Consider the following 25,482-nt stretch of genomic DNA (forward strand, 5'->3'; position numbering starts at 1 on the left):
TGTGCGATCTCAGAACTGCAGCCCTCAGCCTCCCGTCTGCTTTAGGTTGTGAATTGGGGATCGATTCAGGCCTGTGGTAAAGAGGGTGTGGGCTGGCCACGTGATCTGTGATTTTGAGCTCATGAAGAGCCCATGTCTGGAGTCCCTAAGCTGGATTTGCGAGACCTCAGGGGCTGACAGATAGCATCTCTGTCTGTTATTCTGAACAGCCTGCAGTTTGTTGGGAGGTGTCGCTCTTGCATGTTGATGGTGGTGATTCGCATTTGTGAAGAGTGACCAGCCCGTTCCTTGGAGCTTCTGTTTGAGCCATCAGAAGCTGGAGTGAGGGGCTGAAGTCTCCAGGGGAGGTTAGTGCCAGATGCATGCTGACCCCGTCATTGGAGTGAGAGTGATTCATTAAAAATCATGGTGGCAAACACATACCTGACCATGTGGAAAGCAGACAGCTAGTGGGGAGCTGCTGTCTAATTACAGGGAGCTCAGCCTGGTGCTCTCTGATGACCTAGAGGGGTGGGGTGGGGAGTGTGACTGATTGGCGTTGTTGTATGGCAGAAACCAACACAACACTGTAAAGCAATTCTTCTCCAACTAAAAATTTTTTAAAATGAATACCAAAAAAAAAAAAAAAAAAATCATGGTGACAGATTCTGTGAAACATTTTTTGTTGCACTTTTTAAATACTGCCACATGGAGTTCCTCTTCATCAGATCCGTGTAACCTAAAGATCTGATGTGAAGCATTTGTGTGAGTCCAGGCCCTGAAGGATTTCTGCTGATGTCTGAGAAGCCTGCTGTGCAGAGGAAAGCTGATGTAAACGTGCGGTGTTTGCGCGGAGCAGAGGTGAGCAGGGCTTCTGCTCCGGTTCATCCCTCGTTTGAGCTCGTGCTGGTGAGTTCCAGTTGCGGTGCTTTACAGTTTTCAGCGTGCTCTTCACGTATATTGTTCCATAGATTTCAACTGCTCTGCAGCAATGAACATCCAGGGACACGTTGCAAAAGTTATGTAAGAAATATATTTGGTGCAGGAAAACTGAAGAATACGGATAAGTGAGAAGTGATCTAGCTGGGTCCCTCTCAAATCTTCTTGGCATCTGTGTGGTCTCTCCTCTCTGCACAGATGGGCCCTGACCCATGTCACTCACAGCGCGAATCTTTAGCAGGTGTTGTAAAGAGTTGCTGGCTTATCGTAAAGAGTTACTGGTGTTCACAGCTGCACACAAGAATTGTGGCAAAGAGGGAGTCCCCCCCGCTGACCCGTGAATCTCTCAAGCCAGGAGTGCATGGTCTCCCTTGAGCATGGAGTTCTGACCTTAGCGCCTTGAATCTGCTGTGTTCAGCATCTTACAGGAAGTCAGGGGGGATCTCCGTCCTGCAGCCCTTAGCCCCCAGCCTCATCCCGCTCCATGTGCAGGATGCTGTGCCGGACGTGCTGGCCCATCTAAGTCTAGCGGTTTCTGCATCGTCTGGTGCTCCGCATCCCCTTGTGTGCTCGTGAAGGGTGCTTGGACCCCTTTCAAAGAGGTGGCCATCGTCGATCCACTTGGCAGGAGTAACCTGCCCACGGTCAAGTGCTGGTAAGCAGTGGTGAGGGCACATGGGCCCTGGGGGCCACTCTGGGGCCAGGGTCCTCCACTGCCTGCCTTGTGGGGGGCCGGGGTGTGGCGTCCATGACCACCACACCCAGTCCATGCCTGCCTTTTCCACAGAGCATAGATCCTTCTGTTGTTACTGTTCAGTCTTGACTCTGATGCCCTTTGGCGTGTTGTGCAATTCAGCGTTCATTCATGGTGGTGGGTGCGGTGTGCCAGTTGGGTAATAAAAATAAGTAAAGGGTCATAAAATAAATAAAAGGCGTGTGGGACCGGGAGGCCGCCTCACAGCACAGATCACAGGCTGTAGACGCCTGCCTGGTGAAGACCCGTCAGGGCGGGGCGGGGCTGGGCTCAGGGCTAAGAGGATGGCACAGCAGGTAGATGTCCTGCTACAAGGGCGTGTCCTCCCAGCACACGCAGATCAGACGACTGGTGTGAATAGAATGTGCATCATCCTAAAGTATCTCTGCTACTCATCACCTCTATTTTGAAAAATAATTTCTTACTTTTGGCTGAACTGGGTCTTGGTTGTGGCACACGGGCTTTTTCTAGCTACAGCGAGTGGTGGCTACGCTAGTTGTTGGGCTTGGCCTTCTCATCGCGGTGGCATCTTGTTGCAGAGCGCGGGCTGCAGGACGTGAGGGCTTCAGTAGTTGCTATGCACAGGCTTAGTTGCCCCGCGGCATGTTCAAGCCCAGACCAGGGATCGAACCTTCATGCCCTGCATTGGTAGGTGGATTCTTTATCACTGAACCACCAGGGGAGTCCCACGAGATCATCTCTTAATTACAAAGGAAAACAGTGAAGTTAGAGTAGAAACTTGGCAGGCCCTGGGTTTGCCGCCGGCATTGGGACCAGCCTGCAGGATGTTCTTGGAAGCGTGGCGGCATCGCCTCTGTGCTGCTCCTGGAAGCGCCTGCCGGGATCTCACAGGAGGCCGTCTGGGCCCTTGAGAGTGTCCCAGTGGGACAGGCTGTGGGCGTCTGAAGACTGGACAGTCATTATGCGGCTGTGGCCTGGGTCTCGGGACATCGGAATGGCTCTCAAGGCCGCTCCTGCCCAGGGGAGGGGTCCGTGCTCTGCCTCCTGCTGCTCTCTGTCTGTCTGTTGCCCCTGTGTCCCAGGTCTCTGGGCTCTGGCCTGGGGCACCAGCTGTAGAGGCTGGGTGGGGAAGGTGTGGGCTGGGCCAGCCTCGCCTTCCCAGGAGGGGCTTGCAGAGGTGATGACCAGGAGGGTCACTGCACAGGGCTTGGGGGCACAGAGCTCTCCTGAGACCCAGCTCTTGAGTCCTTTGGCTTTTACCATGGGGGGAAATTGCTGGATCCTACAGCAACTCTGTTTTAAGTTTTAGAAGCTACCGGACTGTGTCCCACCGAGTCTGTGCTGTTTACACCCCCGTCAAAAGCTTACGAAGTTCCACAGAAACCGAAAGGATTACCAAGCAGTGAAAGTGAATTTCAGCCCACTGAAATTACCCTTCAGGAATAAAGGGGAAATCAAGAGAGTTTCAGACCGGCAAACTCGGAGGAAGTGTCAGCTGCAGTGCTTGTACTCATGGACGTACTGAAGGGTGTTCTTCAGGCCTAGAAAATGCTCTCAGGGCAGGAGGGACAGGGGAGGGCGTGGTGACTCCAGGCTGCTGTTGGAGGATAAAGCAAGACTGGTGATGTCTCCTGGGGTTAAGATACCACATGGATCCAAAACCCAAAAGCCAACAGCACATGAGTGTGTGGGAGGCGGGTGGAGTTAATTCTGTTTTTTTTTTTCTTTAATGCTGCTCCGTGTGGCACGTGGGCTGTTAGTTCCTCAACCTGGGGTCGAACGTGCAACCCCTGTAGTGGAAGTGCAGAGTCTTACCTGCTGGACTGCCAGGGAACTCCCGAGTGGAGTTACCTCTGACCATGTGTTGCCTGGAAACAGGTAGGATGCAGTTAATTGGACCTTGATGCCTCAAGGGTACCTGTTGTAATCCCTGAAGGAACCATTGAAAGAACAGTGAAAGAGCTACTTTATTAGAGGGAGGAGACAGAAAATAGAAAGTATTCCAAAAGAAGGCAAGGAGGAACAAAGGAGAATAGAACAGCCGTGACCGACAGCAAGCAGTGAGCCGGTGGATCCACTCTGTAGCCACACTGAACGCAGCAGGACCGGAGAAGCGATTAAAAGGAAGAACGGTCAGACCAGATCGTGGGAAGGCAGCTGCTCAGGAAGGAGACAGAAGCAAAGGACGCGGGAAGTGTTCGAGTGAAAGCATGGAGGGTGGAGTCCTGCCCTCAGCCCCAGAGGCCGAGTGGTCCTGCAGGTTCTGTCGTGAGGTCTGGAAGCTACAGAGAGGCCGGAGGTCTCGCTAGATCCTGCGTCTGAGTTCCGGTTCCAGGCGTCCTGTGGGGAGCAGCTGGTGGCCCCCGAGTGACGTTTCGCAGAGCTTCCTGTGTCACGGCAGCCTGCGGCACCGGTCCCGAGGGCTGGCCTCACTGCCGGCCCCTCCTCCTCTTTCTCCCCACGCACTTTCTTCCCCATGTGTCTGGACGTGGAGCTGTGTCTGTGCTGGGGTTTGCTCAGCACTGGACGCTGGGGAAAGAACCCACGTTTTCCCTGCTTGTCACCTCAAAGCTGGGTTTCCTGGGCCCCGTCGGAGGAGGGCGCAGGCAGCCTGCGCAGGCGTTGGGGTCGCGGGCTCAATCCTGCCCTCTCGGGAAAGGTGAGGGTCCGGGGCTTGCGGGTGCTGGCCCCGAGGTAGGGGGACACGGAGGGGCGACTCCGCTGTCCGTGGTCTGAATTCCAGCGCAGTGGCTGTGTTGGTGATTGCATTGATGGTTTGTGTTTAAACAGCCAGAGGAATAGCAGTGTCATTTAGGGAGAGCGTGGTGCTGCAGATGTGGGCTCTGCGTCAGCACGCATGTGGGCCCAGGGCAGCCCCCGTCCCTTCCCCGGAGCCTCTGGGTCCTGTGCCCGCCCTCATTTGGCGGGAACCTGGCTGCTGTGGGGGCTCAGGAGGACCGTGATGTGGGGTAATGAGCCCGGGTCCTGCTGGAGGGCAAGTCGTGAGCACTGTCGCCGTCCTGGAGGTGCCGCGGCCACTCTGCTTGTGTGCGTGGCCCCGGGGAGGTGGGCTGCTCGCTGGGGTCTCTCCAGCGATACTGCCTGGCCCGGCCCAGCTCACGCGTCCTGTGTGACTGGCGAGCTGAGGTGGCAAGGCGTGGGCTGGCCTTTCCCCAAGCGTCCACGGCTCACACCAGGGCGTCCCCCTGGGCCCCGTGGATGCAGAAGCACTCTGCTCCCTTCTCTGCAGCGAGCACATGGGTCCCCGGAGCCAGTGCGGCTGCCGTTCACGAGCGCCCTGACCAGGATGAGGCTGCAGTCAGAGCCCTCAGAGGCCTCCTCGTCACGTCCCCCCTTCACACGACCCTTGGGGACTGACCACCGCTGCTTCCAGGGGGCTCAGGGAAGAGCAGGTGGTGCGGGGAGCCGCAGCTGCGAGGGACTGGCGGGGCCTTCGCAGGATGAGCAGAACAGAGACTCCAGAGAGGGGGGCGTGTGTGGGGTCAGGTGTGCAGGGATTCAGGACACGGTGGTGGTGTGGTGCTCAGTGCTCGTGGCTGGATCTCCATTTTGATGCAGAGGAGTAAGTGGATTTTACATGCACATATTTCAGGGAGAGATCTTAAAAAATATTGAAGTATTTGGAGAAAAACTGAGGGATATATTTATGATTGTCAAATGAGGAAAGTTGGCCTATGTAAGATACAAAAAAAAAATCGGTAAGGAGAAAGATTGGTAAGTCTGATTTCACAGAAGTAAACTTTTCTAATACCCAAATCGACATAAACAAAGTTAAGAAGTGACATTTAGGGAGGAAGTATTTTCACGTATGTAACCAGAGGTTAATAGTGAGAATATTTAAGTGAAAGTCACTCAGTTGTGTCTGACTCTTTGCGACCCCATGGACTGTCCATGGAATTCTCCAGGCCAGAATACTGGAGTGGGCAGCCTTTCTCTTCTCCTGGGGATCTTCCCAACCCAGGGATCGAATGCAGGTCTCCCGCATTGCAGGCAGATGTTTTACCAGCTGAGCCACAAGGGAAGTTCAAGAATACTTAAAGACATCTGTAAATCACTAAGAAACTCATAAACCGCCCAACAGAAAATAGAAAGTATGAACAGGTCATTTAAAGAGGAAAGAATTAACTTAAGTGACATCTCAATGCTCCCCCTGCTGACCATCTACCAGGGAAATGCAAACTGTTAATATCAATTTCTGGCTAGTTCGGTGACCTGTGGTGGCGCGTCCCGCCCAGGGGGTGCGGGATGGGCACTGCTGTCCCGGAGGGCAGCATGGCAGCTGCTCTCACATCCACGGCCCTTGTGCTCGCCCCCGCTCATCCGCGCTGTGCCAGTGCTCAGGCTTGTGCCCCAGAGGCCTGGCCGGGGCCCTCGCGGACGGCTGTGGCACGGGGCGGGCGGGGGGGCGCGCTCTATGGGTCAGTGAGTCTGTGGCAGCGCGCTGTAGGGGCGGGGGCGCGGAGCTGGTGCCGTTTCTAGTTACTGGCAGAGAGCACGTGTGTGCTCACGGGCACGGCTGCCCAACTGCACAGGGGAGGCGTGGGGTGCCCGTCTCCCCGGAAGCACGGGGGTGGGGGCAGGGCTGACCTGAGGCTTTTTCTGCCCTGTCTCTTCTGAATGCTTTGGGTCTGTTCCACGTGCTGGTGTTGCAGGTGATCCTGAAGAGGATCAGTGCGCGGGGACGTGGCCTGGCGGCTGCTAACGTATGTCCTTATTGGCAGGTGTGGATCGTGGCGGGAGCCCGTCAACCCCTACTACGTCAACTCTGGTTACGCCCTCGCCCCCGCCACCAGCGCCAATGACAGCGAGCAGCAGAGCCTGTCCAGCGACGCTGACAGCCTGTCCCTCACCGACAGCAGCGTGTAAGTGCCCGCCGCCCCCTCCCCAGCACCGCGGGGGCTGTTCCTGGAGACCCTCCTGCAGACCAGAGCCTCAGTTGCTTCCCTCCAGGCGAGACTGCCAGAGCTGCCTGGCGGCACCCAGCCCTGGTCTCAGTGGTGCTGGTGTGTGCGGTGCGTCCAGGGTGGCCACCCCAAGGCGTCTGCTCTGTGCTCGCCCCGCTGTGATCTGGAAGCCGTCTCACCCGATTGGCAGGGCCTGTTGTCCCCTCGGTGTGGCTCTGTGCTGGCCGGCTGGCCAGGGCCACAGGAGCCTCTGCACCCTCAAGGGTGGCGTGAACCCCTGTCCAGGGATGCCTCCCCTGGGGAAAGTGCTCGTTTCTGACACCTTTCTCTCTGGTTTGCCAATGACTTCGGGGACCTTGGCGCAGGTCAGGGTGTGATGGTGTCACACCTGCCCATGTCACGCCAGGGTATGGCCTGTCTGCCTGCTGGGGCATGGGGCCCAACTCCACCGCCCACGCGCGTCAGTCTTGCCTGCGTTCAGTCACACACTGTTTGCTGTCTCTCTGCCCCGACAGGGAGGTTCTGGCTTGGAGCCGGCAGGTGTGTGGGCATCTACCCCCGCTACAGCGCGTGGGCTGCCGCCCTGACCCTGTCAGCAGGTTGTGGGGACTGTGTCCCCGCCCTGCGTGGTGTCTGGAGGTCAGACAGGCTTCAGTAAGGAGGAAAAGGCCAGCTCGCCTGTCCTTGCAGGTGCACCGGGTCCTTCCGTGCTGTGGCCCTGCCTTGTGGGCTGTCCTGTCTACTGGCGCCTCGTACCGCCTGCCCAGGTCTGGCTCTGGTCTGACAGCCCCGTGTCTGGCACATCGGGAGCCCCTTCTCCTGTTGGGGGCCGCGAGATGGGGGCGTCATCCCACCAGGTTGAGCCTCTATGGGGCAGTCGGCATTCATCATTACGTTCTTTGTTTTGACTCTTTCATGGAAAATGTTGATGTTTTTAACAACTTACTTGATATTACTGGGGTTTCAGCACTACCTGCCATGAATATAAAATGTCGTGTTAAAGGGTTCCAACGAGCTGTGCCCCTCAGAGCCCCTGGGAGCGGCTGACAGCACGCGTTCTGTTCTCTTCCCCAAAACTCAGTTACTACAATGTCAATTAATCTCTTAATTCTCTCTAAGGGAAGGACATATGTTTGCTAAAGGGAAGATCTAAAACAACAAAAAGAATTTCCCCGATACTCTGTTCATCTTGGTTTACACTGAGACTCAAAAATATAGGAATAGTTAAGAACTTGGAATGTAAAATTGTGGCAGATATTTAAATATACTGAATATATGAGGCAAAAAATAGGATCGTGTGTTTCATCTGAATTATTTCTGTTGGCAACTCAGCATTGCCTCCACTTGGCGAAGGGCTTCGCAGTCCAGTGCGGTTGGGCACAGACTCCACGGACAGCGCCTGGCCTCCCAGGCGTAGACTTTAGGTGCGCGATCAGAGCACGTGAGCCTCATACACGGGGCTCGGGACACCTGAGCCACGTGAGGGCGTCCAGATGCACTGCAGCTCTTGTTCCCTGAGGCCCGGCCCCCTGGACCTCTGCGCCCGCTGCACTGTGGCCCCAGCTGGGGTCCTGAAGGCCTGGGGCGCCCAGCACCCCCGCCTCTTTGCCCTGCTCCGAACCAGGGCCGCCCTTCCCTCGCACTGGGCTGAGTGTGCCTAGGCCAGGCTGGGGCACACCGAGCACCGTGTGCCTGGGGTGCCTCTGCTGGCCGAGCAGCGGTCAGTGTGGGCCGTGCGTGGGAAGCAGGTAAGGGGCCAGGGACCACCCGCACTGTGGGTCCCCCCTGCAGGAGACCTGGGAGGCTGGGGGCTGTCAGGGGACCACCCCTCAGGTCCTTGGGAGACGGGTACCAGTCTCGCAGGAGGCGAGCAAGTCAGATGCTTCTCAGATAAGTGCTTAGTCATTTTAAAGGCAGTATGTGATTTGACTTGTGGTTACATCAATCTTCAGAAGGGTTGTAACTAAAATTCACGTCAAGAGAACAAATTTGAGTATCTGACAGATTATGCTGCTTTACTGTCTTATCCTGGAAGAAAGCAGGATTCAGGAACCCGTCCCGTTCTTTTTAAGAACGTAAAGTCGTCTTCAGCCAGTGCAGCTCAGGAGACAGGCCGCGCGGGCCTGCTCCTGGCGGCCGTGGCTGAGCCCTGCGTGTTCACAGGAGTGTCTCTCGGACAGGGATGGAGTCCCGCCCTACAGGACCCGCAGGCAGCACCGCCGGGAGATGCAGGAGAGCGTCCAGGCCAACGGGCGGGTGCCTCTACCTCACATTCCCGTAAGTGTCCGCCTGCGTGCGCCCTGCTCCCACCCGAAGGGCAGTGGCCCGCGGTCCTTTGGAGGGTCCAGGTAACTACGCACAGGGTTTCTCGCTCTGCTTGCAAGTGTTTTGGATTTGAAGCGATTTCAGTTTATAGCTCATACCCGCCCCCAAAGCTGCGCGGCGCGCTGCTGTGAGGCGCGCGTGGAATTGCGTTCTCTGAACATGGCTCCCCCTTCCCTCCCTGGCTCCTCCCTGCACCCGGCTTCTGTGTCACTCATCCCGGGTGCAGGGCCTGGGCCCCCCTCCAGTGTCGGGCTCTGCTGCCCTTTGGGTGCAGGGTGGGCGCTGCAGAGCACCTGCCCTTCTGGCGCCCGGGCTCAGCCCCGACCTCAGGGGTCTGCACAGCTGGATGCTTCTGCACAGCTGGCTGGTCAGTCACATGAAGCCCTTCTCCAGGGCTGGCTGGCATCCTCGGACAGGCGCCTTGGGCTGTGGGCGCCAGGGTAGCCGTCCCCGAGGAGGCGTAGCCCCTGGCCTCCTCAGGGTCTTCACCCATGGTCGTGGGAGGCAGGAGGCAGCTGTGTCTGCTTGTCCCCTGCCGGTCAGCCCGGGGCAGGGAGGAGAGTGCAGACCGTGCCCTGTTCACCACAGTGTATCAGGGCTCACTGTGGCATTTCCTCACAGCGCACGTACCGAATGCCAAAGGAAGTCCGTGTGGAGCCCCAGAAGTTCGCGGCGGAGCTCATCCACCGCCTGGAGGCCGTGCAGCGGACGCGGGAGGCCGAGGAGGAGCTGGAGGAGCGGCTGAAGCGTGTCCGCATGGTGAGTGGCTGCCGTGGCGCGGGCCACAGCGGGCCCCTGAGGCGTCAGCCTTCTCCGTGCAGTGGAGGGCATCTCCCCGCCAGCCGGACAGGTCAGGGCTGGAGGCCTGCGTCTTGCTCTGTGCCCTCCCTGCTGCGTGGAGCCCGGATGGCCTCCCTCGGGCAGGGCAGCCTGAGGCTCTGACCAGTCACCTCTGCGTGCAGAGTGGCTTTGCGGTTGGGACACAGCTCTGTCTCGTTTCCTGGCCGGTAGCCTTTCTGATAGAACTCCAGGAGCTGAGAGTCTCAGCACACCCGATCTATTTGCTCTAACTCTTTGCCTGTAGGGGCCTGCATGCCTGTCTTTTTTGCCTGCGGTGGCGCTCTCCCATCCTGGCTGCTGCACACGTGCGTCTTTCTACACACGAGGGGCCCCTGGGCAGAGGTGCTGTGACAGGCCCCCCCCGTCGCCCTCATGTGCCCCGCCGCCCGGACCTGTGGGCCTCGAGGCCTCTGGCACACAGGCCTTCTCTCAGGGCGGGAGTTCATTCTCTTCTCAGTATTTTGTTCAATATCTGAAACTCAAAATGTGACTTTCTTGTAGGAATTATTTCTCTACCGATCACCTGATCTTCCTGTTTAAACTGCAGAACCTGAGCCCTCCCCAGACCCTGTCAGAACCTGAGGGGGGCCCTGCTGTTTCGGGTTCCACGTTCCCCAGGGGTACCGCGTGTACCACCACTGGGGGCAGTGCCGTCAGGGTGGGTGAGGGGCCTGGCAGGTGGGCAGCCGCCTGGCCCTGACACAGGCCAGGCTCCCCTGCCTTCCCTACACGTAGTCAGCAGGCAGATCTCATCACGGGGCAGACCGTGGACCCCTGGAGGTACCGGAGACAGCCCTGAGCATGAGGTGGTCACAGGCCGTGGTGTGCCATGAGGGGCCTCGCGGGACCGTGCCCTGCTCCCCCTCCGCCATGTGGCGATGGCGCGGCCTCCTGGCAGGGCAGGTGCAGCCTGAGGCCCTCGGCCCATTACTACTCAGGAGGGCATGACCAGCGGGCAGGGTTAGGGGTGCGCTAGTCGTCAGAGCTGAGGGTTTCTGCCTCCTGGGAGCTGCCTAGAGGGAACAAATGCAGACCAGACTCATGCGTGTGCCAGTGCGTTGGCGGAACTCAGCCCAGGTCGCGCGTGTGAGGAGGCCGTGTGCCCTGGCATCGTCTCCACCACTGCCTCTCTGTGAGGCTGTCCTGAGTGCGTTACCATCAACAGTGCTTAAAACAGGCTCAGGAGGCAAGCTGTAATGTTTCGTGAAAGAAGTTTCAGAAACCTGCAGACTGGCAGGTTTCAGTGCAGACCTGGGCTTTCGCGATGCGCTGCCGTGCTTCCGGCCTTGGCTCAGGCTGTGTGCGTGTGGTCCTGGCTGGTGGCGTCGGGAGGAGGGGCGCACTCAGGTGGCCCGGCCTTCTGATGGCGTCTGAGGCTCTCCCACCGCGTCCCTGGCAGGCGCTGGACGGCTGTGCCTGCAGCCCACGAGCTCTCAGGGGCCTGGACCCGGCAGTGTTCTCTGACGTGACTGAACGTGTCCCAGCAAACGTCTGGTGTCAGTTGCTCAGGGCCTCAGGCTCAGGAGGGCTGCCCCGCATAGTCCTCGGGTCCCAGCTCCCAGCCTCGGGGGTGTAGCCGGCCGGCTCCCAGGGGCGTCCCTCCGCCCCAGGGGTGGCTCACTGCCCAGCAGTGGCCGTGTGGTCTTGAGTCTGTTACCGGGTGTGATTTTGTAAGCTGTGTGAACCATGGTATAAACAAGAATCCTTTTTTACGAGTAATAGCTCAGACATTTTTGGGGCCATGCCTTGCGGCTTGTGGGATCTTAGTTCCTGACCAGGGATCTAACCTGGAATCCTGCAGTGAAAGCACCAAGTCCTAACCGCTGGACTGCGGGGAATTCCCACTGCAGATTTTTAAGTAATGAATTATTTTCAGTTGAGCAGGGTGTTCTGGCAGCGTGCGGGCTTTCTCTAGTTGTGGTAAGCAGGAGCTACTCTTTGTTGCAGTGCGTGGGCTTCCCGCTGCAGCGGTTTCTCTTGTTGGGGAGCACCCGTCCTAGGGCATGTGGACTTTACTGATTGTGGCTCGTGGAGCCAGTACTTGGAGCACACAGGCTTAGTTGCTCCACGGCATGTGGAATCTTCCTGGGCCAGAGATCGAACCCGTGTGCCCCGGATTGGCAGGTGAATTCTTACCCACGGGAATACCTGGGAAGTCCTACAAATTTTTTAATAACTAAAGTTTACTGTAAAGCTTGGAAAATCAGAACAGAAGAAAATGAAAACTAGTGCTGAAGGGTTACATAAATCTGTAGTATTTTGAAACCCTAAAATTGAATTTCTGTGCATGCAGAGCTATTAGGAATAGCTGGTCTCAGATCCCTGGGTGTTTGGAGGTTTCTTTTTATAGTCTGCTGCCCTGGGAGGGGGTGACTGGCATCAATACTGGGTGCCCCTTGGTGCGGGTCTCCTGAGTCCCCACCCCCTGATAACCACGGAGCACCAGGGTCGGGGTGGGGACAGGGTGAGTGCAGGAACCCAGGGTCCAGGTAGCGATAGGGGGTGCAGAGCCCAGAGTCCGGGGTGCTCTAGGATGGCTCCCAGCTCGCCCACAGGGCTGCGTGTCCCCCCGTCTGCCCCGTCTCCCAGCCTGTCCTCTTGGGTGCCGTTTCTGAGTCGTGCTGCCCACAGCTGGCGGCACGTCTGGCTGACCGCAGGCACTTCCACAGTGGTGTGGAGTCCTGTGGGGACTCCTGGGGGCTTGTTCATGTAGCACAGGGTGGCTCAGTCATCCAGTCTCTCAGCATCTGCTCAAGGCAACTCAATAAGACGAGACAGTGAATGTCAATTGTGTGTTTCAGTATTGAAGTGATTGAATGTGTACATTTACAGGTCTGCTTACAGCAACTCTCAGAGTCAAAGGAAGTTCTACTAGTTTGATGTGATAATTTATTAACACTTGTAGCAAGATAAGGAAAAACCAGGAGCTCTTCTGTATAAGGGCAGTGTTTCCTGGGAAAATATGATGGAAAATACGGCAGTAAAATTGAGGAATAGGAAAACAGTTGAAAAAAATAAACATTTTCATTGAGAAGCTTAACGTGGAAGCAGTGCCAGGCGTCCTGGTGGTCTGTGCGGCCCTGGTGCTGTGCCCTCCTCTGCGTGGCGTGTGGCCCTGTCCCCGCACCAGGGAGGGGAGCCCAGGCCAGCCCACATCCACTTCGTCCTCCCAGAGCCCGGCCACACTGGCGCGGGGCTCGGGGCCACTCTGGATCGGGCGGCCCCTCCTGCACTTCGCTGGCCCGGCCTTGTCCCCAGCTCAGGGCTCGGGCCTTTGTGCTTTGTGTCCCCAAGCACGGGGTCTCCACGGTGCAGCCAGTGCCGAGAGGTGCCATGCTGTCTTGTCCCAGCAGGAGGAGGAAGGAGAGGACAGCGACATGCCCTCTGGCCCCCAGGGCGCCAGCCATAAGCTGCCCTCGGCCCCGGCCTGGCACCACTTCCCCTCCCGCTACGCGGACGTGGGCTGCACAGGGCTGCGGGACGCGCACGAGGAGAACCCCGAGAGCATCCTGGATGAGCACGTGCAGCGAGTGATGAGAACGCCTGGCTGCCAGTCGCCAGGGCCCGGTCACCGCTCCCCGGACAGCGCGCACGTGCCCAAGATTGGGGTGCTGGGGGGTGCCATGCCCGGGCATGGAAAGCATGCGCCCAAGTTGGGGGCAAAGCTGGACCCGGCTGGGCTGCACCTCCACAGACACGGCCACCACCACGGCCACCACGGCGCGGCCCGGCCCAAGGAGCCGGCTGAAGCTGAGGCCGCCCGCCGGGTCCCAGGCAGCTTTGCCTGGGGCCCGGAGCTGCACGGTCACGCAGCCAAGCCCCGCAGCCACGTGGAGAGCACGGGCGCCCCCACTACCGCTGGCGACAGCCTGGCCTACGGGTGAGTGTGAGCGGCGATCCCCTGCCCTGGCCCACGTCAGTGCAGGTGGTATGCCCCGGAGAAGGGTCCTTCGTGCCACCCTCGGGCCAGAGTTTCCCTGAGGAGTCCCTAAGCCAGGGCCAGAGTGGGTTGGCAGGAGTGCGCGCCTGGGTGCACAGCCACGGGGCTCCAGCCCTGAAGCACCGTTGGGTTGGATGGGCCCGTTTTGGGTGTGGTGTCTGGGTGAGGACAGGTGGCTGGGCCCGAGCTGCCTGGACGCCTCTGTCCACAGAGTCGGCCCGAAACAGCCTGACCGCGCCTGCAGAAGTGTGGCCAAGGCCCCACGTGCAGGCAGGGCCCTTGCGGGCTGTCATCCCCAGCCCTGCGGGTCCCGGCCAGCCATCCAGCCTGGGCTGGCTGAAGTAGCAAGTGACCAGGCCTTGCTCTTGCAGCGGGAAGGCGGGCACGACCTCCAAGAGAAACTCCAAGAAGGCGGAGTTGGGGAAGAGTAGCAGCACAGAGGCGCCAGGCCCGTCTGAGGACGCGGAGAAGAACCAGAAGATCATGCAGTGGATCATCGAGGGCGAGAAGGAGATCAGTCGGCACCGGAAGGCGGGTCACGGGTGAGGGCCCCCGGCTGAGTCACCACCCCCCCGGCTCTGAGTTCCCCCACCCCGGCTCTGAGTCCCCCTACCCCAGTTCTGAGTCCTCTCCTCCCCCTGGCTCTGAGTCCTCCCCTCGCCCCAGCTCTGAGTCCTCCCCATCCCCACCTCTGAGTCCTCCCGGCTCCGAGTCCCCAACTCCCAGCTCTGAGTCCCCCACCCCCAGCTCTGAGTCCCCCCACCCCCGGCTCTGAGTCCCCCAACCCCCGGCTCTGAGTCCCCCCACCCCAGTTCTGAGTCCTCCCCTCCCCCTGGCTCTGAGTCCTCCCTGCTCCCGGCTCCGAGTCCCCAACCCCCAGCTCTGACTCACCCCCCCACCCTGGCTCTGAGTCCCCCCACCCCAGTTCTGAGTCCTCCCCTCCCCCCGGCTCTGAGTCCTCCCCATCCCCACCTCTGAGTCCTCCCTGCTCCCGGCTCCGAGTCCCCAACCCCCAGCTCTGAGTCCTCCCCACCCCCAGCTCTGAGTCCCCCCCAACCCTTGGCTCTGAGTCCCCCCACCCCTGGCTCTGAATCCCCCTCCCCCCCGGTTCTGAGTACCCCCCACCCCTGGCTCTGAGTCCCCCCAACCCCTGCTCTGAGTCCCACACCCCCAGCTCTGAGTCCCCCCACCCCTGGCTCTGAGTCCCCCCACCCCGGCTCTCAGTCCTCCCCTACCCTGGCTCTGAGTCCCCCCACCCCTGGCTCTGAATCCCCCTCCCCCTGGCTCTGAGTACCCCCACCCCCAGCTCTCAGTCCTCCCCTGCCCTGGCTCTGAGTCCCCCCACCCCCCAGCTCTGAGTCCCCCCACCCCTGGCTCTGAGTCCCCCCACCCCCAGCTCTCAGTCCTCCCCTGCCCTGGCTCTGAGTCCCCCACCCTCAGCTCTGTGTCCCCCCTGCCCCAGCTCTCAGTCCTCCCCTCCCCCCAGCTCTGAGTCCTCTTCCCCCTGGCTCTGAGTCCTCCCACCCCCAGCTGAGTCTGCCCCTGGCTCTTTCCCTCCCCACCAGCTCTGAGTCCCCCAACCCCTGGCTCTGAGTTCCCCCACCCCCAGCTCTCAGTCCTCCCCTGCCCTGGCTCTGAGTCCCCCACCCTCAGCTCTGTGTCCCCCCTGCCCCAGCTCTCAGTCCTCCCCTCCCCCCAGCTCTGAGTCCTCTTCCCCCTGGCTCTGAGTCCTCCCACCCCCAGCTGAGTCTGCCCCTGGCTCTTTCTCTCCCCACCAGCTCTGAGTCCCCCCACCCCCGCCTCTGAGTCCCCCACCCCCGCCTCTGAGTCCCCCCACCCCCGCCTTTGAGTCCCCCACCGCCGCCTCTGAGTCCCCCCACCCCGCCTCTGAGTCCCCCCACCCCCGCCTCTGAGTCCCCCCACCCCCGCCTCTGAGTCCCCCCACCCCCGCCTCTGAGTCCCCCCACCCCGCCTCTGAGTCCCCCCACCCCCGCCTCTGAGTCCCCCCACCCCCGCCTCTGAGTCCCCCCACCCCGCCTCTGAGTCCCCCCACCCCGCCTCTGAGTCCCCCCACCCCCGCCTCTGAGTCCCCCCACCCCCGCCTCTGAGTCCCCCCACCCCCGCCTCTGAGTCCCCCACCCCCGCCTCTGAGTCCCCCACCCCCGCCTCTGAGTCCCCCCACCCCCGCCTCTGAGTCCCCCACCCCCGCCTCTGAGTCCCCCCACCCCCGCCTCTGAGTCCCCCACCCCCGCCTCTGAGTCCCTGCCAGCTCTGGAGCCTGCTGTCAGCACCAGGCGGCAGTCTCTGCAGGCCATGTGCCTGTTCGACCAGGGCCAGCCCATGGCAGCGTGAGGTCAACCCTTCCCTGTGTGGGCCCTATGACGGGGTGGGCATTGGTGACAACGTCAGTGTCCCGGGCAGGAGTGCCCAGTGGTGGGGTCAGCTGCTGCAGCCCCAATGGGCAGGATCCTACAGCCCTGTGGCCGCCCCTCCAGGAGGAGCCTCTGGATCTGGCCTCCTTGACCCCAACTGCCAGAGAACACGCCTCTGCTCCGGCTCCCCTGGCTCCATGTCGGTTTCAGCGTCACCCGTCCTGTTCGTGGTGGGGGTGGGGTGGGCAGGGGCCTGGGTTTTGGGGCCGGCCAGCTGTGGACTTGCCTGGTCCTGAGTTCTTGGGTCCAGACCCTTTGTACTCACAAAACCTGTCCCGGTGGCTAGCTCCTTGGCCGTTGCCCCACCCCAGCTGGAGGGTTTACGTGGGAAGACGAGTCCAGAAGCAGTGTCCTGGGTGCGCTGTGGGCTCCATCGTGCAGGCCTTTCTGGGGTCTGTGGGCCTGGAGGCAGGGCACAGAGCGGGAATTGAGGAGTCGGGGGCCTCGTGGGTCCTTCTAGGAGGAGTCCACCTCCCCATGGGGCAGGTCACATCATACAGGCGCTGAATCAGCCTTCTCCCCCAGGGTGCCATTCCTGGGATTCCCTCATTTTGCTCCTGGGGACATGCCCCCTTTCTGAGGCCTCTAGTCCAGCTGAGAGAGGCAATGTTTTCACTTGAATTCCATGCAGTGGTTGAGTGATGGCAGGTCACACAGATGTAGAAGGTTCTCGGTGTCTGATGGCAGGGAAGGTGGCATCACGTGGAGGAAAGTCAGGAAAAAGCACGTGATCAGAATTATGCCAACCATGGCAGGTGTTTTCAGTGGGGAAGGAAATAACGCTGAATGTACTGAGTGACTATCGCTAAGTCATATATATTTTTTCGTAGAATTTCCTGAACATTTCAAGTTTTTCACAAAGAGCACTTATTTATTTATATTTTTAAAGGAATGATAAAGGTTAAGCTTTTGTTTGTTTGGCTGCCCTGGGTCTTGGTTGGGGCATGTGAGAGCAAGTTCTCTGACTAGGGATCAGACCCAGGCCCCCTGCATTGGGGGCTGGGAGTCTCAGCCATCCGACCTCCAGGGAAGTCCCAAGAACACTTATTCTAATATCAAAATACTTTTCAAAAACAAAAAAACCTTTATGTAAAAGAAGTCTTCGTGGGGAAACATTAAGAAAATGTCCACATAGGGTATGAGTTGTATTTCAGAAAGCGATGAGGACAGTGCAGAGCAGGTCTCCAGAAAGGCCGTGCGTCAGGGGTGGGGGGTGTGCAGAGCCTGGGCGCAGCTCACCTGCTTCTGTTGCCCCCGAAGGTCGTCCGGGGCTAAGAAGCAGCAGGCCCACGAGAGCTCCAGGCCCCTGTCCATTGAGCGCCCCGGGGCCGTGCACCCCTGGGTCAGTGCCCAGCTCCGGAGTTCGGTGCAGCCTTCGCATCTCTTCATTCAAGACCCCACAATGCCACCCAACCCTGCCCCCAACCCCCTGACGCAGCTGGAGGAGGCACGCCGGCGCCTGGAGGAGGAGGAGAAGAGGGCCAGCAAGGCACCCTCGAAGCAGAGGTGCGTGGTCCTCACAGCATCCGTCCGGGGCGGGAGCCCTTCGGCGCCTCGGCTGGCCTGCGGCTGCGCTCCGGGTGCCGGCTGAGGCCCACCGCATCCGCGAAGGGGCCTGAATTGTTCCCAGCCACGCAGGGGACCCCTGGTGTCTCACTCTCGGTGCTGAGAGCCCAGCCCTACGGCCCTCCTCACGGCGCCCTGCGTGGCTGTCAGGGCCGGTGCAGCCCTTCGTGGGGCAGGTCATCCCTCCACGCTGGACCCTGGCAGTAGGGCCTTTGCAGTCACTTTCCCGGGTGGTCTGGGCTCTGAGGGCCTGGAGACGGGAGTGTGGTCGCCGGATGGTGACACTGTCCTGGGTGTTACTGGTCCCCGTGTCTGATCTTCAGTCAGCTGGGCTCCTGGGGCCGGGCCTCGCTGCAGAGTCCGTGCTGCTCTGGGGAAGCCAGCGCCCAGGTGCAGACCCGCCCCAGCCCACCGCCCTGCGGGAGGCCCATGCGTGTCCCCGGTCACTGAAGGTGACCCCGTTTACAGCAGCCGTGTCACGCGCTGAGGTCTTGCTGGTCCGCGTGGCCCGGGGTGAGGGCGGTACCTGAGGCCCGGCGGGCCAGCCCGTGAGCTGGAGGGTGGAGGGCAGCAGTGGGGCTGCCCGGAAGGGTACTGGGGCGAGCGGGCCCGTCCTGCTGCGCCTGCCCTGCAGGGCTCCCTGCTTGTGGTCTTGCGTCCTTGGTCTGCTCTTTGCGCCAGCGCCCACGGGCCCTGCCCAGTGGCAGGTCCTGTCTGGCTGTGGCACAGCTGAGCCACAGGGGCGGCTTGGGCGCTCCACACTGGTCGGTCCAGAACATGTGCGCCTTTTGTAGACAGCAAAGACTCCAGAGCAGAGGTCTGCTGGATCCTCCTCTTGGGGTGACCCCACCCAGGGCGGTCAAAATAGAAGTCACGTCAGGGCCACAGAGCGTCGCACCCGAGGTGGATGGCCCTGGGACAGGAGCGGTGGGCGGTGAGCTCTCTTCAGCTGGCAGCGACTGAGCTGCAGGGCCAGGTCGGGGCCTGCTCCCCTCCGGAGGCGAAGGCTCCTCTGAGTGCATGGAGCGGCAGGCGCCTGTGGGTTTCAGGAGCCCGAGGTCTGCCTGATGAAGACCTAGTGGGCGGAAGCGCTGGCGTCCCACCTGCTGTGACGGAGCCCTGACCTCCAGCTCCACAACCACGAGGGCCTGCTGTCCTGCCGTCCTGCCGGCCCCGTGCAGCAGGCGCCTCCTCTTTGCTGTGGAGCGTGGCTGAGCTGAGCGCTGCTGGAGGCCCGGCCCGGGCGGCGGCTCACTGCGCGTTGTTCCCTAGGTATGTGCAGGAGGTCATCCAGCGGGGGCGCTGCTGCGTCAGGCCAGTGTGCACGCCTGTGCTGAGCGCCGTGCCTGCGGTGTCCGACCTGGAGCTCTCCGAGACAGAGTACGTGCGCCCCCCTGGGTCCTCCCAGTGCCGGCCGGCCCGCGACGGGAGCTCAGGCGCCGCGCCTGAAGAGCTGGGGCTGCTCGTGTGTCAGTGAGAGGAGCCCTGTCCGTTCACGTGGGCACAGCGAGCGACGGGCCCGAGAGGGGCCTGCACGTCCCGCACGAGGCCTCACGCCCCGCATGAGGCCTCGGCCCTCGCTGCAGTGACCTGCCTGGTGTGATGGGCTCGGGGCTGCGGCCCTGACTCCCTTGGGCACTGCTGACCAAAGCACAGGCCCCGGGCACTGTGTGCACAGCGAGCCAGCTCTGATCTTGCGTGCAGTGTGGGAACGCGTGGTCCACGCCTGTGCACACGGGCCGGGCTGGACGTCCAGGGCCTGAGGGCCATATGTGGACAGCGCGGCCCACCCTGTCCCTGAGCAGAAGGAGGGGCCCCCACTCAGCCTTTGCCGGCCGACCCCCCAGTTCTTCGTCATGCACGGCCGAGGGCCCTGCTCTGAGCCTCCCCGTTGCTACTCTTTCTGGGGGGTGCTCTTGTGTAGAGAATGGAGCCCCTGGGAACCCCAGGCGGCTCCTGGGATGGGCCAGGCCTGAGGTCACAGGACCGAAGGAAGGGAAGCAGACGTCAGGAGCCTGGCTCAAGCTGGGGGTGGCCACTCAGCTGAGGTGACCGCCTGCTGCATGATCAGGAGCACCAGTGTGGGGGCTGCCCACGGAGAGGAGAGCCCGCTATGACTCAGGGCTTTCCTGACACAACGCTGGCCGCCTATCTGGCCAGGGCCAAGGGCTGCTCCTGGGCCCACTGGGCAGCCGGGGCGGTCACTGGACGGGACTCAGGAGGGCACAGGTGCCACCCGTCGAGAGGAGGCCTCTCGCTGCCCGTGCAGGAGGCACTGTGGGCCTCGGTCCTTTCTGGAGAAGGGGCCGGCTGCTGCCTCTGGTCTTGTGAGCAGCTCTCTGCTGTGAGGCGGGTCCATTTCCAGGTCCAGCGGTTCTGCTGTCTAGTCCCTGGCCTTGGGGTGTTTCTGAAGGTGGCTTTACAGGGACATGGGCCAAGCCACCCAGCCTGCTATCTCACAGCCAGGGGCCGGCTGTCTTGAGCTGCCTGGCAGAGGCACCCACCGTGGGGTCCTCCTGAGAAGCCTGCTAGCCCATTTCATGTGGTCTGGGTGGTGGGTCCACCCCCCAGGCCAGCCAGGCCACAGTGAGACCAGGGCTTTGAAGCAGATGGCGGCAGCGGCGGACAGCTAGCTGTCTGTGTCTGCATCTCGGTCCGGGCTGGCACAGCGTGGAAGTGTGGCTGGGCAGGGTGGGCAGCGGGGCCTGTGGACGCACGGCGTTTCCAAATGAGGTGCAGCCCACCCTGCAGGCTCTGCCCCGGCATTTTCTGGGGCGTCTGGTAGGGCCCCAGCCCCAGCGGTCACAATGCTTCTTGGCCCTCAGGACGAAATCACAGAGGAAGGCGGGAGGTGGGAGTACCCAGCCATGCGACAGCATCGTCGTGGCCTACTACTTCTGCGGAGAGCCTATCCCCTACCGGACCCTGGTGCGGGGCCGCGCGGTCACCCTGGGCCAGTTCAAGGAGCTGCTGACCAAGAAGGGCAACTACAGGTGAGAGGCTGGGGGGCTCACAGCACAGAGCCGTGTGCTCCCCCCCCGTTGAGTCCCAGCCCCATCTGCCTGGCCGTGGGCTGCTGGCGCGTACCCTGCGACAGGTGAGGCGTGGGTGGCCTTGGCTCAGGGCCCAGGTCCTGCAGGCCGACCAGGGCACCCATGCTGGTGTGGCCCGAGCCGGCCTTGTGTTGGCTTCCTGACCAGGCGTTTTTTATGGGACCGCGGAAGCCAGGGCCCTACGGCAGGTCCGCCCTGGAGGCCCCTAGGGGCACTGCAGAACACGCTAGGGCCGGTGGGGTCTGGTCTGGGGCCAGCCCACAGAGGGTCTGCCTGAGTGCTTTCCTCTGTTCACCGAGTGGCGGAGAAACCCTGCTGGGGGCTGTTGCCGCTGGAGAGGCCTGGGCTGCAGGGCTGAGTGCATGCAGTAGCCAGTGGAGGGAATGGGGACCCTGAGCCCACCCACCCCTCTCTGCAGAGGCCGGGGCAGGGACCCGCATGTGGTCGCTGCACGTGTCTGGCACCGGCGCTCAGGCACCAGGGCCAGCTCGCGGGCCTGCAGGAGGTGCTGGGGGGCGGCCGCCCGGCTGCCTGGCCCCACCGCCCTCCTTCCTGGCCCCGCCACCCTCAGTGCCTCCTCCCGACCACAGGTTCTACTTCAAGAAAGTGAGCGACGAGTTCGAGTGCGGCGTGGTGTTCGAAGAGGTGCGTGAGGACACGGCTGTGCTGCCCGTCTTCGAGGAGAAGATCATCGGCAAGGTGGAGAAGGTGGACTGACCGGCGGCCTGGCCGCTGCACCCCCCGGGCTCCACGAGGGCCCGTGCCAGGCCGCCTGCTCTCGGAAGTGCAGTGGGTGCAGCTGCTGGCAGGGTGGTGTGCTTGTCCAGGCAGCCCGCCCGGTCCCTCTGTGTCCAGGAGGGCGGGAGTCTGCTGTGGCGCCTCCTCCCAGAGATGTGCACTAGCCCGCACCCGTGGGGAGCCCGCCATGGGGCCACCTGGAGACCCTGCCCAGTGACCCCGTGCTGCTAAGCGGACGCCCCTGGCGCTTGCCTGCCGTGGCCTGCCCCAGAGCCAGGGTGCAGGGGCTCCGGGGCCTCTGTCCATTGTCCATGTCACCGAGTGCCTTCAACCAGCTTGTCTCTGGCCTGCCACTGTGTGGGCCCGGCGCCGAGCACCGAGGCCCAAGCTGGCTCAGCGGGTCCCGGGCTGCCCTCCCCAGGGCCCCTGTAAATATGTACATTTCTCAGGCCCGCACCAGCGGGGGGCTGCCCTGAGCCCATTTTTCATGCGCTGACTTGTACAATTATCTTTTCAAAGGTACTTGGATAATAATGAAATAAAACCATTTTTGAACCTTCCCTGGCTGTGGACTGCAACTGTCCAACATGGTTGCCGGGCTCCCGGCATACGTGCCCTGCCTCCCAGGCAGCATTCAAGGTCGGGCCGAGCCTCATGGGGCATGGGGTGGCAGGGCACAGAGCCACGCTGGCAGCTTGGGGGAGAGGGCAGGGCCAACACAGCAGCAGTGCTGTGGGCCTCCTTTCTGCCCCGGTGAGGCTGCAGACCCAGGCTGGACCTAGGTGCCCATCAGGAGGGCTGGGCCCCACCCAGGATGTAGAGGCCCCAGGGGCTGAAATCCAGCCCAAACCAAGACCAGAAGCTGCCCTTCTTAGGAACCACACACAGTCCAGGACCAGAGCTCTTTATTCACACGGCTGCTCTCACAGGCCCGGACACAGCTCCCGGGTGGGTGCTGACGGCGGGCAGCTACAGCTCGTCCCTGGGCTCCGTGGTGTTTCCTGGCTTCTTGTCCTTGGGTTCCATGGTGTTTCCTGGCTTTTCCTGGCAAGGGTCACAGAGACCCAGCTGGATGCCACACCCTCCGCCCAGCCCTGCCCATGCCCACCCACAGCTACTCTCGAGAGGACTGGCCCGAGGCCTGGAGCCTGGGGATAGACACCCACCGGGAAGGCAGCTCCAGGCACCTCTGCAGGCTCCTCTGCAGGCAGCTCGCCCCCACTGTCCAGAAATTTGGAGAAGGTCTCCAGGTCCCTAGCGCCTTTGTAGTCAATCACCTGAGGAGGGACATGGTCTGGGGACCCCGCCTCCTGGACCCAAGGCTGACTCTCCAAGGCCATGCCCACCTCCAGCCGAGGGTGGAAGCACCCAGACCTAGCCCAGGCCGTACCTTCCGACCGGGCCCTGCTGGGAAGTACTTGAGGGTGGGGAAGCCGTGCACAGGGAAGGCCTCCAGCTCGTTGGCTGTGGCGTCCAACTCGGCGATGACGATGTCCTCGTGGTCCCTGTACTTCTCGGCCAGCTCCTCCCAGGCTGGGGCCATCTCCTTGCAGTGGGCACACCACGGGGCATCTAGGATGGGACACGTCAGCATAGCCGGCAGGTCCCCCGCCACCCTCTGCCCGCCGCCCGCCACAGCCACACTCACAGAACTTGATGAACACGTTCTTGGTCTCATCAAAAGCCACCTGCTCAAAATTCTTGCCCACGAGGGTCTTGACTGGCCGTTGGTCCCAGTCTGGGGGGACCTCCTGGCTCAAGCGATAGGGCTAGGGGAACAGGGCCGGGGGTTTCACCAGGGGTCTCCCGCTAGCTGCTGCTCCCACCCCATGGGCAACCCACCGCTGACCTTGACCCCTCCACCCAGGACCGCGCGGCAGAAGTCTGCAATGGTGGCAGCGGTGACCGGCGCCCCATGCTCCGGCGCGTACTTCTTGGTGGTCTCGATGTTGATGAAGCGCAGGGTGGGGGCCTCCTGGGCCTTGAGGCCAAAGTACTGGAGCACGTGGTCATTGTCGGCACCCACGTCCACCACCACGAACAGCACCTGCCAGCAGTGAGTCCGCGTGGGCTCCCCGCAGCCCCACCACCCCAGCCCCTAGGCCCAGCCAGTACCTGCCCCCGGAAGGGGGGAGCCGCCTCCCGGAAGCCTGCCAGCAGCTCCCGGTGGGCGTCCAGCGTCTGGTTGACGAACAGCAGCAGGTGGTTAAGGATCTTGGCCTCAAAGATCCTAGAGGACGTCTGCAGGGGCAGGTGGAGCTCGTGGAGGCCCCCGCGGCCGCCACCCACCGCCTGCACCTGCCCGGCAGCCCACTCACCTCGCTGCTGTACTCTGTGACCAGGTGCATGCTGTGGGTGAGCAGGAAGCGAGACAGGTCCCCCTGGTCCAGGCCCAGCTCCTTGTCCACCGGGAAGTCCGCCCGCCCTTCGTCATACTGGACGACGCCGGGCGGGTCAGCGGGAGCCGACGCCCCCACCCCGGCTCCTCCCTGAGCCCGCCTGACCCACCTTCTTAAAGAGGACCACCGTGTCCTTGGTGAGGCCGAACTTCTGAAAGAGCTGCGGCCGGTCGGTGAGGCCAAAGGTCATGTCCAGGGCATCCTGGGCCAGGCCCAGGAAGGTAGCCACGTCCCTGTCCTGCAGGTCCTGAGGGGCCCGGGCCTGTGAGGCCGCCGGGCCCACACCCTGCTCCCAGGCCCAGCCCCGGCCCGCAGCGCACCTGGAAGAAGCCGACGACTACCACGTCCCGGGCGTCCGTGAGTGCGCGAACGTCCTCCTCGTCCTCAAGCCGCCTGGCGCTGGGCCCCACCCGCCGCCGCAGCCACTCGGCGATGCCCTCGGCCTCCCGGGGGCCTGCGGAGACTCCCCTCAGCTGAGGCCCAGCCTCTGCCGCCCTCCCGCCCCCTCGCCCACCCCCTCGCCCGCCCCGTACCAGTGTACTCCTCTGGGTGTGTGCGGTTCCCCTCTCGGAAGAACTTGAGCGTGGGGTATTCTGTCACTGCAAACTCCTCGGCCAGCTCTGGCTCCGCGGGCCCATCCACCTTGGCCAGCGTGACTCTGGCCGACTCTGCTGCCAGCAGGGCAGCTGCCTTGCTGTACTCAGGGGCCAGGGCCCTGCAGTGCCCACACCACGGGGCATCTGGAGGACAGACCCATGAGTGCCCCAGGCCTTCACCACCCCCGCCACAGCCCCTGCTCCAGCCTGGCCAGAGCCGGCCAACCTCGGGGCCAGCTCCACGCTTGAGATCCGGCCTGGAGCAACACGTCCATTCTACACCCTCCTCGTCAGGGGCCCACCTGAGCCTCGGCCAGAGTCCGAGCACCGGAGGCCAGGCTCCTTGAGGGCCCCCGCGTGGGACTGCAGTGGCCAGCACTGTCCCTAGAGTGGGTTTGGGACGGATCTTCTGTGGCCACCCCTGAGGCCAGCTCCCGCCATCTGCCTGTGGAGGCCTGCTGGCTGGGAGTGGCTCCTGCCTGTGAATGGGCTGTACAACCCCAGACGGATGCGTGTAAGCCTGAGTGCTGGCTGGCCCTTCACGGAAGAGCCTGGGGGACACTGACTGGTTCCCCGCTGCACCTGTGCCTCCCCACCGTGAGGCTGGACCCCAGGCCCAGCTCTGCCCCAGGGCTCTGATGGAGCCCCAGGAGCACAGCGAAGGAGGAGCAGAGCACCCAGGCAGCCCCTGAGGGTCCCCAGCCACGCTGGCCCGGCACTCACAGAATTCCACCAGCAGGGCTGGGTGCTCCTGCAAGGCCTGGCCCAGGGTCTGCCGGCTCAGCACCAAGACCCCATCCTCCTCCGGGGGCTCCTCCTCCGGGGGCTTCTCCTCAGGGGGCTTCTCCCCTGGGGGCTCCTCCAAGGGACCCCCAGGCCCCAGCCCCTGTCCGCACAGGCCTGAGGCCCCGAGTAGCAGCACCAGCACCGGCAGGAACTGGCCATCCATGGCGGTGCGGGGGCCCCTGGGGCGGGGGCAGATAAGGGGGCGGGGGGCCAAGCAGCGGCCGCCACGTGGCACCCAGGCCTGGTCGC

General features: G+C 62.1%; 2 protein-coding genes across 6 annotated transcripts in view; one reads left to right on the top strand and one right to left on the bottom strand.

The window, feature by feature from the left end:
• The window catches only part of AXIN1 (axin 1), a 38,979-nt gene extending 16,967 nt beyond the window's left edge, over nt 1-22,012 (top strand). Inside the window, exons 3-11 of one of the 4 annotated variants that reach the window (XM_025274798.3) lie at nt 6,376-6,516; nt 8,739-8,835; nt 9,505-9,642; nt 13,074-13,603; nt 14,035-14,205; nt 17,356-17,601; nt 18,934-19,041; nt 20,487-20,654; nt 21,305-22,012. In XM_025274798.3, the coding sequence (XP_025130583.3) occupies nt 6,376-6,516; nt 8,739-8,835; nt 9,505-9,642; nt 13,074-13,603; nt 14,035-14,205; nt 17,356-17,601; nt 18,934-19,041; nt 20,487-20,654; nt 21,305-21,431 (1,726 nt within the window). In that variant the 3' untranslated portion in view covers nt 21,432-22,012. The remainder of the gene's footprint in view (nt 1-6,375; nt 6,517-8,738; nt 8,836-9,504; nt 9,643-13,073; nt 13,604-14,034; nt 14,206-17,355; nt 17,602-18,933; nt 19,042-20,486; nt 20,655-21,304) is intronic. The other 3 variants (XM_025274799.3, XM_025274800.3, XM_025274801.3) reach the window with 3 other exon arrangements.
• Nucleotides 22,013-22,340: 328 nt separating this feature from the next.
• On the bottom strand, nt 22,341-25,419 carry PDIA2 (protein disulfide isomerase family A member 2). Of its 2 annotated transcripts, none has more exons than XM_044935976.2 (11): nt 25,171-25,419; nt 24,385-24,591; nt 24,172-24,305; nt 23,961-24,098; nt 23,771-23,887; nt 23,568-23,693; nt 23,302-23,448; nt 23,101-23,221; nt 22,843-23,024; nt 22,619-22,729; nt 22,341-22,496 (listed from the first exon to the last, which is right to left on the bottom strand). In XM_044935976.2, exons 1-11 carry the CDS (start codon nt 25,394-25,396, stop codon nt 22,422-22,424), a joined length of 1,584 nt encoding a protein of 527 aa, XP_044791911.2. In that variant the 5' UTR covers nt 25,397-25,419; the 3' UTR covers nt 22,341-22,421. The 2 variants fall into 2 exon arrangements, with proteins under 2 accessions (XP_044791911.2, XP_006050010.4); XM_006049948.4 differs by having other exon boundaries at nt 23,302-23,499.
• Nucleotides 25,420-25,482: the final 63 nt, after the last annotated feature.

This window comes from Bubalus bubalis, chromosome 24 (assembly GCF_019923935.1).
Source record: "Bubalus bubalis isolate 160015118507 breed Murrah chromosome 24, NDDB_SH_1, whole genome shotgun sequence".
NCBI classification, from domain to species: Eukaryota; Metazoa; Chordata; class Mammalia; order Artiodactyla; family Bovidae; genus Bubalus; species Bubalus bubalis.

Coding starts and splice junctions, on each gene's coding strand:
- PDIA2 (XM_006049948.4), bottom strand. CDS start 25,396: ATGGATGGCCAGTTCCTGCCGGTGCTGGTGCTGCTACTCGGGGCCTCA. Junction 24,099..24,171: donor TAGTCGTCGGCTTCTTCCAG/GTGCGCTGCGGG, acceptor CGGGCCCCTCAG/GACCTGCAGGACAGGGACGT. Junction 22,730..22,842: donor CAGCAGGGCCCGGTCGGAAG/GTACGGCCTGGG, acceptor GTCCCTCCTCAG/GTGATTGACTACAAAGGCGC.